Raw genomic sequence first — 17,802 nt, forward strand, 5'->3', positions numbered from 1 at the left:
TTCATCCCTAACTTCTGGAAAAGGCTGTTAGGCTTGTGAAAATGGCCCGTGTCCAGTCCTTACGCAGAAGTCGGAGAAATCTGACTATAAATAAGCCATCAAAACAGAGCAACATGATCGCCATGGTACCATGCATGTACAAACAGTACGAGTGTGTATTTTATTAACATAAAAAATGGCTTAGGTTATGTTTACAAACATTGTAAAATTAAAACTGACCCAATTTGAAGGGGTCATGGCATAATTATTTTAATATGTTCCTTGAGGTTCACTTATAATATTAATAATGTTTTTGTTTTTTTGCACAAAAAACAAACAGACATACGCGAAAAAAAAAAATTTGTCAACCTTCATTCTGACCCCCTGTCTGAAATTATAAATTTGTAAGGGGCGGCTCCTTTAAAGCTTGTCAGTAAACGGGCACTATTATGATTTGCTCACGTCATTGCATAGGAAACAGTATCAACGCCTACTCGCTATTGCATGTGAATAAGTGTTTTGAAAACATTTTAAAACCGTCGTTTACAGACAAAGCATTATGAAATCATTTACTTAAGGTTTATGATGCAGCTGCTGTCAGATTCAATACAGCTGACTTCTTCATCTTTTAACAAAAGTTTCTTTGCGAACTCTCCATTACACTATGCCTCATTGACAAAACAAAATGCTCTGAACAAACATATAATATTCAGACGGGTTCCGGGACTCCATTCAAATAAACCATCCACTTGTTTCCGACACTGGGATCCTTCTGAAGTATGTACAGAGACGCAAACAAGCTGTTTAAATTGGACTCGTCAAAGCGAATATTTTTTCCACTCTTCCATTTGTTGTTGTCAGAAACTGTACATGCATCTGTATGCTGTATTCAGTGTAGACAGCTTCAGTGATTATAATAGGATCTATTTGCTTTTGACTAGGGATGGGCGATATATTATCGTTTGCGATATACCGCTAAAAATTCTCCTCACGATAAGAATTAGTCTTCCTGCGATAATAACGATAAAGCCCAGTTGATGACGTATTTCTGTTTGGGACCCATTCGCAGCTCAATCTAGAACTGGAACTGCCATTAATCTCTTTTGGGCAATTCAATGTTTCAAATTCAAGTCCTGTAAGTGGCAAAAATCTTCACCTGCTTCTTCAGAATTTTAATTCCTTAATTATTTTCTCCACCTCTGCAGGAATTACAACTTTTGTGCTGACATAACAAAAGTGGAGAGAAATAATATTAAACAGTAATATCAAAGTTTAGCAATCCTGATGAGGGGTAAAATCAATTCCTAATATTCCCTCTGGCTATGCTGTCTTCAGAAACATTCTATGTTATAGAAGTTTAAGGTGTTGGGAAAGTAAATGCTCCAAAATTTTGAATTCATGCTCTGCAAATTTTTGTTGTCACTTATTCTGATATGGATGCTCAGTCTTGTAGCATTTTAAATTCATTTTCAGCATAAACTGGAGCTTTCATGGTTACTGCATGTACTCTTGGAGCGTTTTCGTGGTGGAGCTATTTATTTGACGAGCGCATTGAAATATTGATGGCAATGGAAATTAGCTTGGCTTATTGGCTTGGCTGTCTATGACATTTCCCCGACAGAATGATTCTTAATGTTTGGATAGATAAGTAAATGACCAGTGTGAGCCCTGCTCATGAATATAAATGTGAAGCTATGTCCATTTCTTAGGCGAGTGTCCAGCTCCCTTCCCCTCCAGCTGTTCTGTCGCCACAAGTCTGCACCCTTGAAATCCAATATCATAATCTTTTACTGCTGACAGTTCATTACAACCTGTGATTTAGCAAAGTCCAGTGGTGTCCCAAGCAAAACTGTCCCTTGTGTTTTTATCCAGATTTATTGGCTGTGGTGTCTGAAGATTTATTTTGAGGATGACCTCTGGGTCTGTTTTTTAATGAGACTCAGCATGGGGCAATCCTGTTTGGCTCAATGATTTATTAAGGGCTGATGGTGATTATTTATTTACCTTTATACAGAACTGATGATACAATGTAGGACACTTATTTTTTTTATTTTTTTTTATTTAGAATTTACAAACTTAAATTAAAGAGATTGGTCACCCCAAAATGATGTTATTTTTGTTTTGTTTTTTTGTACTTTAGTTAGGAGGATGATGTTGACACTGCTCTTTTTCATAAAATGAAAGTGAATGGTGAACAGCGGCTGTTAAGTTAAAAAAATGACAATAAATCACCACAAAAGTGGTCCATATGACTCATAGGCTGTATTCTAAATCATCTGATGTTATACGATAGCTTTTGTGAGGAAAAGTCAGAAGTTGTTATCTGTCTTGTTAATGTTAAAGAACACTAAAACTATTAAAAATAGTTTTTGTTAATTGAAATAAAGCTACAATAAAACAGTATTATAAGTATTAATATATATAAAATATATATAAAATAAAGTGTTTAAGTTGAACTACCAAAATTACTAAAAACTAAAACTGAAATAAAAATAAAGCTAAACAGGGAAAATTTTTATAAAATATTAAAATGACAGAAACACATAATAAAATAAGTAAAGCTTAGACCAAATTTAAAATATAATATACAAATAATAATATAGAATACTGTTATGATGCTTTTATGGTACTATTTGTCATTTTTGGTCACCCTTCTCACATTCATTAAATGGAAAAGAACAGCACGAACACTGCCCGACATAATCTTAAATATTTGGAATGGCATGAAGGTGAGAAATGATGACAGAAATTTAATTTATCCCTTTAAAAGGTTTAGAATAGCAAATTTGAATGCCTCTCTTTTGTCATGACCTGTGAATGCGTAGCATACCGCTATCAAAGGATGGTCTCAGGTGCAGCACACTTTGGGTGTTGAACGACGGGTGGCCTACGTAAATGTGACAAGTGACACACGTGCCTGCCATGGCACTCTGAAAGCTAGACATGCGTCTTGCACATGAGCACACGCTCACGGTGTCTCCTATCTGGCATATTTGCAGCTCTTTGCCTCTGCTGATGAGTTAAGTAATGTAATAATGTGATTAAATGACAGTGTTCCTATCATAGACCATCCCTGAAATATTCAGCTAGTGCTAAATAAAAGTGAGATATTTCCGGAGTAGGGTCACATGGGCTGTTAATCTATCACTGAAAAATTAGTAATCTAGGTCAAACTAAACAGGGGTTTAATTAGTTACAATAGCCCCCCTACTAGTGTGTGACGGCTGTACATTTCTGGCAACGAACTCAAAGAGTTGTTAAGCTCTAACACACCAAAAGTGGTCATGTGTAAGATCAGAGAATGCGTGAGGATATATGTGTATGTATGGTGTGTATTTTGATACTGCGCTGCGTGTTTCTGAGCTGAAACGCCAGGCTTGTATCACCTTTCACTCCAGGGCCACATATCCCTAGAGGGATGTTAACCAGCCACATTAGACACTTGCTAGCATGCTGCTGTGCCGGGGAGAGATGGTACGCCAATACCACTCTACCTGCACTCATACATGCTGTACACACGGATAAATCAATGGTTTACTTACCCAGGAGTACGGGTTGCTGACTGATTCTTAATGATATGTCTTTCAGGACTGTGTGACATCAAGACACAAGAAGGAGAGATCTTCAACATGAACACAGGTTAGTTCAAATCAGCTTCAGTTTGCATGGTTGAAATCATTTAAGGCAAATTAAAATATCAAGAAAATTTTAATAAAAAGTACTTTAGCAATGTCGTGTTTTTTGACACGGTATGATAATACGATGGTTTTTGGGAATTTGCAATGGTAATTTTTGACAGGCACAATTTGATTTTAAGATTTTTTTTAGGTTGGAGAATCATGCAACAGTCATGATATATTAATATGGTAATCATTACCTACTATAATACTGTTCAAAGGTTTGGGGTCAGAATGACGTTTTTAAAAAGGGCTCTTATGCTCACCAAGGCTGCATTTATGAGATCAAAATTACAGTAAAACAGTAAAAAATATTATTGCAATTTAAAATAACCGTTTTCTATTTTACAATATTTTAAAATAACGTCAAAGCTGGATTTTCAGCAGCCATTTCTTGTTATTATCAATGAAAACAGTTGTGTTACTTAATATTTTTGTGAAAACCGTGATTTCTTTTTTTCCCCAAGGATTCTTTGATGAATAGAAAGTTCAAAAGAACAGCAATTATTTGAAATGGAAATATTTTGTAACGTTATGAATGTCTTTACTTTAAACCGTTTTGATCAATTGAATGCATGATTAAACACATTTGTTTACTAAAAATTACCTTAAGCTTAGTGTATATCAAAGAACCATGGTATTTCCATTTGTCATCAGATCTTAATGATACTGTAACACCACAGCAAAAATTGTAAGGGAATAGCTAGATCCTCTGGCTACCAGGTTCCCGAGTCGCAGCTGCGCACATCTGATGCTGCTCCCAGATAGACAGGAAAAACGTAGAAGCCACACAAAAAAATATATGGCTAACAGTTAGAGATTTCTTCAAACACAGCGAAATGAATGGGCGACATTTCAGCTGGAGTCCGTCCATATGTCTATTGATTTTCAATGTGGAACTGAAATCTTGTACCGTAAATACTCAGCATTGATTCATGCTTTTGTGCCCTCTACAAAACTTCTGCCATTTTTTTATGTTATTAATTATGTATTTACATAATAAATGTAGAATCGTAAAATTACTTAATTTAATTGATTCATTTACTGTGGGTGGCTGAAGGGTCTACCCAGTTGAATTAAGTTTGGCTCAGCAAGAACAAAAAAGAGAGGGAACACTGCCTACCAGCCACAACAACGTATACAAATAATTAATACAGTGAACAATTTACACATAATTGACACTAATCAAGTGTTATGAGGCAGAAAGGAATGAAAATGTGCCTTTCCCTTCACACAGACCCAACAGGACTTGTTTTTGTTGGGCAGAGCATGTGATTTTGTATTCATCTCAGGGATTCTGGGAAAAGCTGTGCAGGGGGGTGTTCTTATTTCTTGGCTGACTGTCTCTGAGAACTCTGTCTTCTTAGAGTCTGGCGAAGACTCTGGCATCCAAACTGCCTTTTTGACATCCAGAGGTAAAGCAGTCAGAAAAGAGGAAACCCATCAGGCTACATCTGGCAGTGCCAGCATTGAAAGCCTGTCAATCTGCAAGATTCATCTCGTAGTGCCCTCAGTTTTAGGTTCTGATTCGGTTGTGGCAACCTTGGATGCCAGGAGTTCTTAGAAAACACTTAAAGGGACAGTTCACCCAAAAATGAAAATTCTTTCATCATTTACTTACCCTTATGTTGTTCCAAACCTGTATGAATTTATGTCTTGTGCTGAACACAAAAGAAAATATTTCAAACGATGTTGGTAACCAAAGAGATGCTGGTCCCCATTGACTTCCGTAGTGTGAAAAAAATACTATGGAAGTCAATGGGGACCAGAAACTATTTGGTTACCATTCTTCAAAATATCTTCTTTGCAGAACAAAGGTAACTCATACATGTTTAGAACAACCTGAGGATGACTAAATGATGACAACATTTTCATTTTTAGGTGAACTATCACTTTAAGGCTAATGCACAATATAATTTTTTTTTTGCTATACAGTATATTAGATGTTATGGTGTTTAATACACTGCTATATACTCTACTTTTCTAATGTTTGTGGTTGGTAAGATTATTACAATTTAAAGCAACGGTTTTCTATTTTAATATAATTTTCAGCAGGTATTACTCCAGTCTTCAGTGACACATAACCCTTCAGAAATCATTCTAATATGCTGATTTGCTGCTCAAGAAATATTTCTCATTATCATCAATGTTGAAAACAGCTGTGCTGCTTAATATTTTTGTGGAAACCATGACACATTTTTTCAGGATTCTTTGATGAATAGAAAGGCATTTATAAAAAAAAAAAATGTTTTGTAACAATGTATAATTATGTTTCTTAAAAAAAAAAAAAAAAATTCTTACTGACCCCAAACTTTTGAGTGGTATGTATTTGCTTATACACAGTGTTTACACAGCAGTAAAAGGTCAAACCAGAGAAATTCGAGAAAAATATCAGTACATTTTAAAAGTGTGATTTCCAGGTGCTGCAAAATCAGGTATTAAAGACATTTTAAAAAGTTATACGAATTTCTATAGTCAATACACTGTACAGTTTTGTGCTTAGTTTTAAACCATGTGCTTGTAATGACTGGAAAATGGAAATGGAAAGGGAGTTGTGGAAAAATCATGGAAATTCTTAGGTCAAAAGGTGTGGGAACCCTGTACAAGACACTGAAAAGCAGCAGTTTAAAACATTTAGTCAGTCAGAGCACAGCACATCCAGCCATTCAACACGTGTATACTGTAAACCAAGCATATACGTCACACCTACATTAATCCACCCTGGCATTTAAATTGTTTTGGTAATGTATATTGTTTAGTTACTAAGGTCATGTTTCACATTACCCTGCTTGCTGTAAGTCACAGTCATCTTGCCATGCGGCAGTATTGATGCATGTGCATTTGTGTTTGCATGTGCTACTGCACTTTTCACAGACAGTGGAGGACAGATCCGCAAAAGCGCCACGCTTTTACTCACTCTAACCCCCATGAAGAGAATCCAGAGCTCACCAAACCTATACACGCTCACAGGTATCATTCCCGTACAGGAAACAGATCACACTAATAGAGCTTCATAGATCATATTGCCATAAAACTACAATAATGCATTGAAAACTAGTTCATTAAAATTAAAACATTTGCCAACGAGTGGTTCATGTTTGCTTGTTAGTCACATAAGCATTATATATTAGCAGTGGAGTATTTACTCTGCTGGTGTTAAATGTGACGGTATGTTTACTCAGACACTGTGAGCAGGAATTCCTCTTCACTGCACTCAACGTCACTCATTCAACATCTGTGTTTTATCCTGCTGCATCTTATGTCTTACCACAACCTCCATCCCTGGCTGTCTTTCTTTCTCTCTATTACCCTTGCTCGCCATCTCAAACTTGTGCTCGCAGCTCTTCAAGGACTGTTCGAGAGCTGGAGCTCTCCTTTTCTTTGCTTAAAGGGAAAAAGCAGCTCACAGTGACCAGATTGTTGCCATAGTTGTGCACTTCCATGGCAACAATTGTATACTTCAGGCTTTTTCCCCCGTCTCCTCTCGGCACAGTTTCCTCCGGGGGTGACCCTTTTTGTTTGAGCAGTCTCACTGACTATGACCTCACACACGCATATTCTCCATTGTTTAATTAGACAGCGAGGAACAAACACATCCCATTCAGGACAGAGTTAGACCGCTGTTCATTTAGCACTGTGCTTAATGAGCAAGGGTCTTTAATGTTACATTATACACAAAATAAATCAAATGAATAGTTTTGACTTTTATCAAGTGTTTATTTAAGACAAAAGTGTGTGTTTTAAAAGAGCCTTTTCTGAAATGAGTTTGCAGAAGTGGTAACTGACTGCCAGATGTTAAGGGAAAACCTCCTTCGTTTGTAAAAGTTTCCCATTCAAGCCTTTCATTCTTTCTTCATGCTGTCCATATATTTTCCTCTCTTCCATTCATCTGCTGTAAAAGTTAAAGCAGTGGTTTGGAATAAATTACAGATGATTTGCGCAACATAGTCCGCTAAAAACATGAATAAGTAATGAGTGAATATATTCTTTAAAATAAAGATTCCAAAAGCGGATTTTCACAGCGATGCCATAAAAGAACCATTTTGGGTTTCCCAAAGAACCTTTCAGTGAGCAGTTCTTAAAAGAACAATCATTTTCTAAGTGTTAATAACATTTTAATAATCTAAAGGACCTTTTTTCGGACCCTTTTTGCAGAGGAAAGGTTCTATGAATGAAACCATTGATGCCAATAAAGAACTTTGGTGTTTAAGGGCCAGATTTACTTAACAGGGCAAATTAGCGTGAGCTCAATTCCAAAAAGAAGCAGATGGTAGTGGAAAGTTCTGCGCGTGATTACTAACGACACAAAAATTAAAGAACACAGATGCATCCAGATCATTTCCATAATGACCAACGTAATTTATCAAGAGCAGCGCAAATTAGCGTCTGGTTTAAGACATGCTTTTTTTGGGGGCGCAAATACCAGTAAATTGACTAGCGCAAACTTTAATAAATCACCTTATTGTTATTCATTTATATACTTGCCTCCCATACATTTTGTGTCTGAAAGGGAAACTCCTACAAATGCATATGCAATAAGGTCAGCCGCAGGAATAACCCTGTCTGCGCATTTTCAGCACTAATCTTTCACTGCATGTCTTTGGTAAATCCTGACATACTGTAGTTTTTTAACGCCAAAAGAGTGTTTGCGCTGGCGCAAGCTGTTAGTTAATCTGGCCCTACGAGTGTACCTCATTTCACTGTGAAAAGTACATCTCTTGCTAGTATTTAACAAAGTTCTCTTATCTCAATTTTACCTGTGCATAGATTCTGAATCACAATCCAACGATTCAGGTAAGCAGCCTTTATTTTATTTATTTAATATATTTTTACAAACAAGTACATATGCTTTGGAAAACAATGTAACTGTTACTGCTCAGCTTTCTCATATTATAATTTCTTACTGGTCAATAGTGGCATTCTGTGGTGAAATATTTTGTATATATGAATATTAAACACGTTTTCAAGTGTTTTGTTTGTCTCCTGTTAGATTTGTGGAGGCCCAGCAGCAGCACCAGTGATGGTCTGAGAAATGGTGACCTGTGCTCTTCCTCTTTGGCAGCTAAAGGCTACAGAAGTGTCAGGCCCAACTTTCAGGATAAAAAGTCTCCCACACCAGTACGTTCTGCTGTGTTTACTTCACTCATTTGTTTTTCTTATCCTTTCTGTCGCTGGAGGTTTTCCTTCCACAGGAAACCCCTGTGGAAGTCCATTCGACAGGTTTTATTAATGACATTTTTAACTGTACCGGTCACACCCTTTTCTAGCGTACTGCTCAGTTTGAAAACTGAGAACAAAGAAAAGCTCTCAACTGACTTGAACCTCTGTACTATTATGGATTTATGATAACTGTGATATCTATCTATCTATCTATCTATCTATCTATCTATCTATCTATCTATCTATCTATCTATCTATCTATCTATCTATCTATCTATCTATCTATCTATCTATCTATCTATCTATCTATCTATCTATCTATCTATCTATCTATCTATCTATCTATCTATCTATCTATCTATATTTCCTTTCCAGCTACAGAGAATTTATGATTTTAATATTATTTAATCCAAACTCCTCTGTATGTGTAATTATGTTTGTTTTCTCATTGTCACACAAGTTATGCCCTGCTGATGGTAATACAGCAGAATTTTACCGCCTTATACATGTCCTCACAATAACAATCAACTGTTTATCTCAGAGAGGTTATTCTCCAAGGCAGGCACATCCACACCCTTATTCAATGAGAACCACCACAGAACAACAGTATCTGACCTGTGCTTTAATATCCTACAGCCCACTCTCCTTAATCAGGCACAAGAGCATAGTGTCCATTCCCACAGACTGCTGTCCACAGAGGACCAAATCTCATGCTCTTCACAAGCAGGGCAGTCCTATTTGCACCCTTCATCTAGGGAGTTGGAGAGACACGTAGCTTCCCTCTCCATTCGCATTAACCCTATGCCACTGATATCGGGACGGCGCACACAGGCACTGTCTTTAAGACCCCCGACCCCTCCTAAAAGGATGGACCTCCCGGATAGCCACTCACGCCCCTGCCCTCCACTGCCATCTGCAGCCCCTCCAGTGGTATATGTCACGGATTTCATAATCACATATGCATTAGCTTAATAACACCCTGCCCTACGCCATGCTGTGTTTTAGCAAACATGACTAATGCAGTTTCTCCATTTTGCTGAAGAACATTCAGGTTGCTGTCATTATATATTCAAATCATAATAAAGTTTATTTTAAATTGAATACGATTTCACAATATTACTGTATTTTTTATAAAAATGTATTATATATATATATAAAATAAATAACAAAACATTGAAATGCCATGGAAAATGTCATATTCACATTATTCTTATATATATATATATATATATATATATATATATATATATATATATATATATACAGTGGATGTCTGTATACATGTCTGTATCACAAGTAACGTATATCTAAAAGTTACTTTTAAAAGTAATGTGTTACAATATTGTGTTACTCCCTAAAAAAGTAACTAATTGCGTTAGTTACTTTTTATGTAAAGTAATGTGTTACGTTACGTTTTCATTACTTTTTCTCAGCCGGGCTGTGCTTTCTTTTTTTTTTTTTTTTTTTTTTTTTTTTTTTCTGGTAAATGTAAATGCCCTTTCACACCAAAATTGAAATGAAGGAAATGCAGATTCACGCCTGTACAATAGAGGGCACAGCTCAGACAAACCTTTCAGCGGTGATTCATTCTAAATCACAGATGAATATGACGCAGGAGAAGAAAGTTCAACACAAAAATGAAACACAAATGTGATGTTTATCTGAAGTCATTTTGCTTATTAGTATGGTTTAATTGAACCGGTTAATAAAGTGAGTTTAAATACATACAGTCTATTTTTAGTCAAAGTCAAACTTATTTAATTATTGCAGGGTTGCGTATTTTTCTCAGTTTGCATTTGGACTGTTTTTATTCATTTTGAGGAATACTGAATCTATTTTTGTGCAAGATGAGTAAATGCTCAGATTAAGTCTAGAACTACAATATCCATCATGTTTACACACAGCGCACACAACGCATCTGCACTTACTCTAGATTTCTCTTAACATAGGGACAAAATAGGTGTCAGTCAATAACTTGCGCTACTTATTTAAAAAGTAACTCATTAAAAGTAAGACATTATTTTGTAAAGTTAGAAGTAATGCGTTACTTTACTAGTTACTTGAAAAAAGTAATTTGATTATGCAATGCGTTACTTGTGATATATATATATATATATATATATATATATACATATACATACGTGTAATGTGAATATGACATTTTCCATGCCATTTCAATGTTTTGTTATTTATTTTATATATACATATACATATTTTCTGCAATACAATGTGACTGTAAAAGCTTAGAATTGGTTGTCACCTCATTGTGATCTTAATGAAGTTTTAAACTTCTTTTAGCCTTATGCTTTAATGCAACATTGGAATAACATTTTGATCTGTAATCCCTCCATCCTTTCTAACGCACAGCCATTCGCTGCATCACATCACTTCATCTCTCACACGCGCTGTGCCAACTGCTGAGTCTCATCTGTGCCACTCTCCTCTCTGTCATTCAGCCTGAGGTACCAGTCCTTCTTAAACAAACCTATCCTGGAACAGCACTGACCTCACACTCACCCCCTAATCGGCTCAGATTCTCCCTCGATTTCATCAGCTCCAGAGCACCTGACCTTCACCCAGAGACCCCTTCTCCAGGCCCTCCCTCTCCCGGCTCGGAGCCTCCTCTGGGGCAGAGCCGCTGCTCTTCCCGTACTCAGAGCGAAGCATCCACAGCAGTGCTGGAGGAGTTGAGGGCGTGTGGACTTGGCCCAGAGGGTGGCTCTCGTACCCCGTCTCCAACCCTCAGCCAGATGAGTGCGGTCACAGACAACATGTGGTTACACTTCCCTGCAGCTAGCACCACTAATGTAACTATTCACCGGCAGTTCAACACTCTGTCATGTCTGTCTTACTGTTTCTTTCTTTGTCAGTTTTTATAAGTTTTCCTACATCCATTTTAACTTTTTTTTTTGTAGCAAGGATGCAAGGAAGTTGATAAAAAGTGACAGTAAAGACATTTATAATGTTACAAAAGATTTATATTTCAAATAAATGCTTTAAACTTTCTACTCATCAAAGAATCCTGAAATAAATGTATGTCAGTTTTCATAAAAATTAAGAAGCACAACTTTTTTTCAGCATTGATAATAATAATAAATGTTTATTGAGCCTGAAATCAGCATATTAGAATGATTTCTGAAGGATCATGTGACACTGAAGGCTGGAGTAATGATGCTGAAAATTCAGCTTTGTCATCACTGGAATAATTTGCCTTTTAAAATATATTACAATAGAAAACAGTGATTTTAAATTGTATTTTTACTGTATTTTTAATCAAATGAATGCAGCCTTGGTGAACATTTTCTTGAGACTTTCGAAAAACATTAACAAATTTTTCCAACCCAAAACTTTTGAACGATATTTATTTTTACTGTCTCACTCTTTTTCATTAATTTTCTGTTCTTTCACTTTTCTCTTATCCCTTTCAAAAACTCCTTTAGCTCATTTCTACTTGCTTTGTACAAACTTATTGTCGATTGTTTCTAATTTCAGACCATTCCTCTGCGTTTTAGGGGCTAGTTCAACAAACACCAATATCACTTGTCCAGTGTTCACATTTAGTGGTTTCAGCATTTCTTCTCTGTGTGATTATAAAAATACTAACATCGCCTCTGCTGTAGATTCACATAAACTCTGCATCAGTGGTCTCAAGGGTCGTCACTAACACCTTTTGCCATACAGATTGTCTTGATGTTGTGTCAATGCTCAGTTTGTCATTGTCACACTATGTCTTTGTCAAAGATTTTAGGTGTGGGAGAACATGGTTTAGTTGAGACTTCTTCTTGTACTGCTCCTGTGGTATCTCTTTTTGTATACTAACACTTAATACTAACCACTTACAAAATCTAAAACACATTTTTTTCCCCCCTTGAATATCTTCCCTGTTTGTGGGCACTATATTTTGTTTGCTTATTTTACTAGTCAATCCACAAGTCTTTGGTGGTTTTGTTTTCCTTGTTCTGTTCTTTATCCTCTTTCAATTTGATTAAGGCTAACAGATGTCATCTGTGGCATAATAGTTCGATCTCAGTGTAATTTTTATGCCTAAAGGTTCTTTAGTTAACAGTGTCTCTTTGTTGTTTTATACAGGGGCAGATGACTGTGAACGGGGGTCTGACTGTGCCAGCAAGTCCTCGTAGTCATCTCCAAAGACCCTTCTCTCCCTCAACATACCCCCCTCCTCCTTCACTGAGTCCTAGTATTACAGCCATGCAGCACGCTAGAACCACTGGTGAGTACTAAAACACTTCCCCGTGCTCTTGTGCTCTTTTCATTATTGATTTCATCATTTGTAAGAACAGAGAAAATGGTATATTGCATCTCAGTTTGTAGCTAGTTTAACCACAGCCACAGGTTATATAACCATATTAAATGTATACAATCTGATACATTTTCTCCCAAATAGTGATAAATAAGTTATAGGTTAGTTTGTGGCCAACTGTGACCAGAGCAGCCTGATTCATGAACAAATTACTCTCATAAGCCAACTCTCATTTTATATGTATCAATATATAGCCATACATGGTTTATTATGCATATATTGCAGTACTTTGGGTTACACTTTATTTTGATGGTCCCCTTTAGACATTCTGTTGACCATAAGTAACGTTGCACCTACAAGTCAACTTATTCTCATGAGAGTATTAGTTGAGTATTAGAGGACATTTTGGGGTAGATTTAGATTTAGTAGAATAAGTTGGCATGTACTTGCAAAGTTACTTATAGTCAGTAGATTAACTTTTGGGGGCCATCAAAACAAAGTGTTTAGCAGATATTAAGCAGAGTCTACTAATACTCTTATGAGAGTTAGTTAACTTGTAGGTGCAACATTACATATAGTCAATAGAATATCTAAAGTGGACCATCAAAATGGGTTACCGTATATTGAAAAATACAAATTTCCCATTTATGAAAATGTATTATATCAAATTTTTATCTTAGAGTATATTCCTATATATTTTTGTTTTGTAATGGCTGATTCCTAAAGTAAACTTTATTTTTAAATTAAGTTCAATAAGATTCATTACTAGTTTTAATCAGTCTGAAACACTGACCTGTGTAATTTACAGAGAGAAAATGTATTTCTTATGTTAGCAAAATAAACATTATAACTGAAATAATGAAGTGAATCAAATTTGAATCAAGAGTTTGTGAATCAGAAACAAATTGAATCAGGAAATCTTTGTTGATACCCAGCCCTAATAAGCAGCATAATTTGTGAACATGGCTTTAATTAATAATTAATCAAAGACATGGTGTAGCAGAACCGTAAAAATACATATATTCCACAATGACTGTTGCTGATGTTTAAGTAACATCCACCTGTCCTGGAAACACCTGTACTGCCAAGTGTATCTCATAAGCATTACAGTACAGCTGTAAAATTGATCTCTGATAAATCACTGTTGATGTGCCAGGCCCTAATAAAGTGCTAATGAGTAAGATAGCATGACCTGACTGTAGAGGTGTTTACTGGCCGTGTGACACTAAGCGTATCTGGACTGGTCTGCTTCTGCGATCTCTCTAATCCCAAGTGGAAAATGCTGGGGATTAAGCTCAAATCTGAGCGACGGAGGGGTTGGGGTGAGGGAGGAGCTGAGACACTGGGATTAGAGCGTCTGTATGCGTGGGGCTGGCCTTTGTTTTACAGAGCACATTTTGTTGTTTTTCCCCCAAAAGGCTTCAGTCTGGATGCCTGTACATGTCGGACTGTGTGTAGAGCTGCTTTCTATTCTATGTTTAATATTCTATGCTGAAATACTGGATTCAACATATTTATGGATTCTTTCTCCTGATTTGGAATTACAGTGTGCACTGCATCCCTGACCTGGCTGTATTTCACAGTTACGAACATGGGAATGTTGGTTAGTTCCATGGGAATTACTAAAAACTCACTCACCCCAACTTGACCCTGTTTTCCACCCATCAGCCTCTGAGTCTAGCACCCCAATCTACGCCAACGTGGATCCTCCTGCACGAGCGCCACAGATTGACAGGAAAGAAACAACAGGGAAAGCTCCGCAATATACTGGCATCGGTCCTGTGGATGAGTCCGGGATTCCCGTTGCCATACGGACGGTGAGTTAATGCTTTTCTGGGATGTTAATCTTTTGTTTCCATATTTGATAACACTTTATTTTGACGGCCCACTTTAGACTTTCTACTAACTATAAGTACCTTTGCAACAACACGTCATCTAACTCTCATTAGAGTAGTAGTAGACTGTCTGCTTAATATCTGCTAACACTTTATTTTGATGATTCCTCAACAGACATTCTACTATAAGTAACTTTACAACTAAAATAAAATAAAATAAACTATTATTTTAACCTGAACCCTAACACCTAACCCTAACCTAACTGTCTACTAATAGTCTACTAATACACTAATGAGAAATAAAGTGTAACCCCATATCATGCTGTGCATCTTAGAATAGATATAATCCTTTTTGTGGAATAAAATATTATTAAAATTATTAAAGCTGTATATGAGTGTTTCTTCAACTGTGGGCATTAATGAGTATCTTGGCTCTATGGACTTCTGATATTTTTGTAATTTCTCTATTAAAGTTACATACATATACATACATATTGTATTTATTTCATTCTTTTGAAAAGAAATGAAAGGGAGCAGAAAGAAGATAAACTTATAATATCTGCCCCTTATCAACATAAGTTAAATTACAATTCCAAAGAGGTGCAAGTTATGTACATTTCCACCACAATGTCATTTCTATTGCATCAAATAATGTATTGTGTTTTACAGCATTGTGATGGAAATTATATTTTTTTTTACAAAATTACACTTTAATTGCAGATAATGCCCAGTAAAAATATTCTGTTCATGAATGATAATTCTAAATTGATAAAAAAAATCATCCAAAATGTATTATATATTTATTTCATACTAAGTATGAATCCGTTAACATATTTACTAACATATCCCTTGAGACTTACTGATATACATATTATAATTAAACTTTTTTGGAGTACTTCTTTATTGCATAATGCACATTTCTTAATATTAAGCCTAAAATGTGTTTTAATATCAATATTAGTAAGGATAGTATGATCTCTGTATAATATGTCTTTAAATACAAGATATTTAAAGTGTACCTAAAGTATACTTGCAATAGTTCCACTTTAGCACAATCAAATATACCTGTACTTACAGTAAGTTTATCTTTAGTTGGACCTCAGCACTATTTACGGATAACTAAAGGTAATTAAGTACAAAATTAGTTGTTCCAATTTAGCAGACTTTAGTATATCAATTTAGTATACCAAAAGTACAATTGCAGGGTATTTATATTAAGTACATAAATATGTAATTATACTTAACATAAAATAAATGCATTTCATATACATTTTGGTAAAATGTATTTCATCAGGGTAATTTGAACACAAAAAAATATAACTTTGTGTTAATATATGTTAATGTATTAATTCATAAATATTTTCATAGTTATAATTGAAATTTGGGTCTGGTACAAGGGCACAACAATAAAAATCTGTAATCTATAATAGCCTAAGGCATTTGAAAAGTAACACATATATGATAAATGCATGGTAAAGTTTATAAGAAAGTTTTAATGTGACATTTTTATAATTATATATATATATATATATAAACATGTTTGCATAAAAACCTAGTGTTAATTTTGATAAAACTTGTCTAACTCTTTATTGGCTCTGGGGAAATTTTAGGAAGTGCATTCCTGTAATTGTTAATTCCAGAATTAATCTTCAATCGGTCTCTGGTCACATGGGACTGGCTGTTTTGATTTGTGCGCTAAATTGCATTTTCCCACACTGAGTTTTATTTAGCCCCAGGGAAACAGGGGCAGCTGTGCTCAGCATCATTGATGGACCAGCAGACAGTGATGTGTCTCTCTCAGCTTAACATAGAGAGGCCAGTTGCATCAGCATTTTTATAGGAGGCTTTTGCATCCAGAGTTTTGGACTCAAGGTCATGGAGCACATTCGGGTTGCTATTTGTTTTCTAAACTATATTTTTTGGACCTTGAAATCTTAATCTGACAGGAATGCCTGTAATCTAAAAATGTTTGTTTTGTGTATTGTTCTAGACTGTTGACAGGCCAAAAGATTGGTACAAGACCATGTTCAAACAGATTCATGTGGTGCCTAAATCAGGTAAGACTGGATCTTGTGAATTTACCTTCATTTTACTTTAAAACTTTATACCTTGCATGTCTTATAAATGTAAAGAAAGAAGTCTTAAAAAGCCCTAATTAGAACAAGCCTATTATGTGGTTATTAGAAGGAATGTTCTAGTTATACACTGACAAACTAACATATAGATTGTGTTATCGTGTACATTTAAAATGTATTATTTTACACTGTACACTAAACAGATACTATTTTGCTTTATGAATGCAAGAGATATACAGAAAACACTCGTCTCATTGCTATTGTGATTTTAAAGGGGTCATGAATCGTGAAATCAAATTTTCCTTGATTTCCTTAACATTTTGACACTGGCTATGTCATTGTTCTATAAAAACATCATGTAAGTTTCAGTGCTTAAAACTTCCACCTTAGTCTAAAAACAGCTTTTATTAAAACCAACCGACTCGTTTCGGATTTTTTCATATTATGACATAATAGTGCAATGAAAGACCACCTCTGCAGAAGAAAATCAACGCCTATTTCTACATCATGGCGTCTTAGGCCCAGGCCGCTAGTGAATTAGTGAGAAGGAGAGAAGAGAAATACAGGATCACTGGCTAAAAATAACATTACCTTCCAAAGGATCCTAATGCTAGGAAAGTGGTTATTTATTTTCAACTATGTGAATGTCTCAGTAGAGCATTATTTGTTTGTTCAATACATTTCACTGTGGATTCTTTGGTAAATCAGTCACAATTTCGGCGCTGGGTTTGCAAACAGACTTTTCCTGTAAGATATGTGTAATGGAGAAATGCCACAACATATAAGTAAATGTGTTCATTCTAATGCCTAATCTG

At 35.6% G+C, this 17,802-nt stretch overlaps 1 protein-coding gene across 10 annotated transcripts in view; it reads left to right on the forward strand.

Moving 5' to 3' along the window:
• sorbs2b (sorbin and SH3 domain containing 2b) overlaps positions 1–17,802 on the forward strand; it is a 55,377-nt gene that overhangs the window by 17,590 nt on the left and 19,985 nt on the right. For 7 of the 10 annotated variants that reach the window (XM_082178003.1, XM_082178002.1, XM_082178001.1 and 4 more), the window contains exons 3-11: positions 3,568–3,618; positions 6,531–6,626; positions 8,424–8,450; positions 8,647–8,774; positions 9,453–9,746; positions 11,273–11,623; positions 12,906–13,047; positions 14,746–14,894; positions 16,903–16,969. In XM_082178003.1, coding sequence (XP_082034129.1) covers positions 3,568–3,618; positions 6,531–6,626; positions 8,424–8,450; positions 8,647–8,774; positions 9,453–9,746; positions 11,273–11,623; positions 12,906–13,047; positions 14,746–14,894; positions 16,903–16,969 — 1,305 coding nt within the window. Of the gene's footprint in view, positions 1–2,618; positions 3,454–3,567; positions 3,619–6,530; positions 6,627–8,423; positions 8,451–8,646; positions 8,775–9,452; positions 9,747–11,272; positions 11,624–12,905; positions 13,048–14,745; positions 14,895–16,902; positions 16,970–17,802 lie in introns of those variants that run through there. The other 3 variants (XM_082178005.1, XM_082178007.1, XM_082178010.1) reach the window with 3 other exon arrangements.

This window comes from Leuciscus leuciscus (assembly GCF_965113295.1).
Source record: "Leuciscus leuciscus genome assembly, chromosome: 8".
NCBI lineage: Eukaryota > Metazoa > Chordata > Actinopteri > Cypriniformes > Leuciscidae > Leuciscus > Leuciscus leuciscus.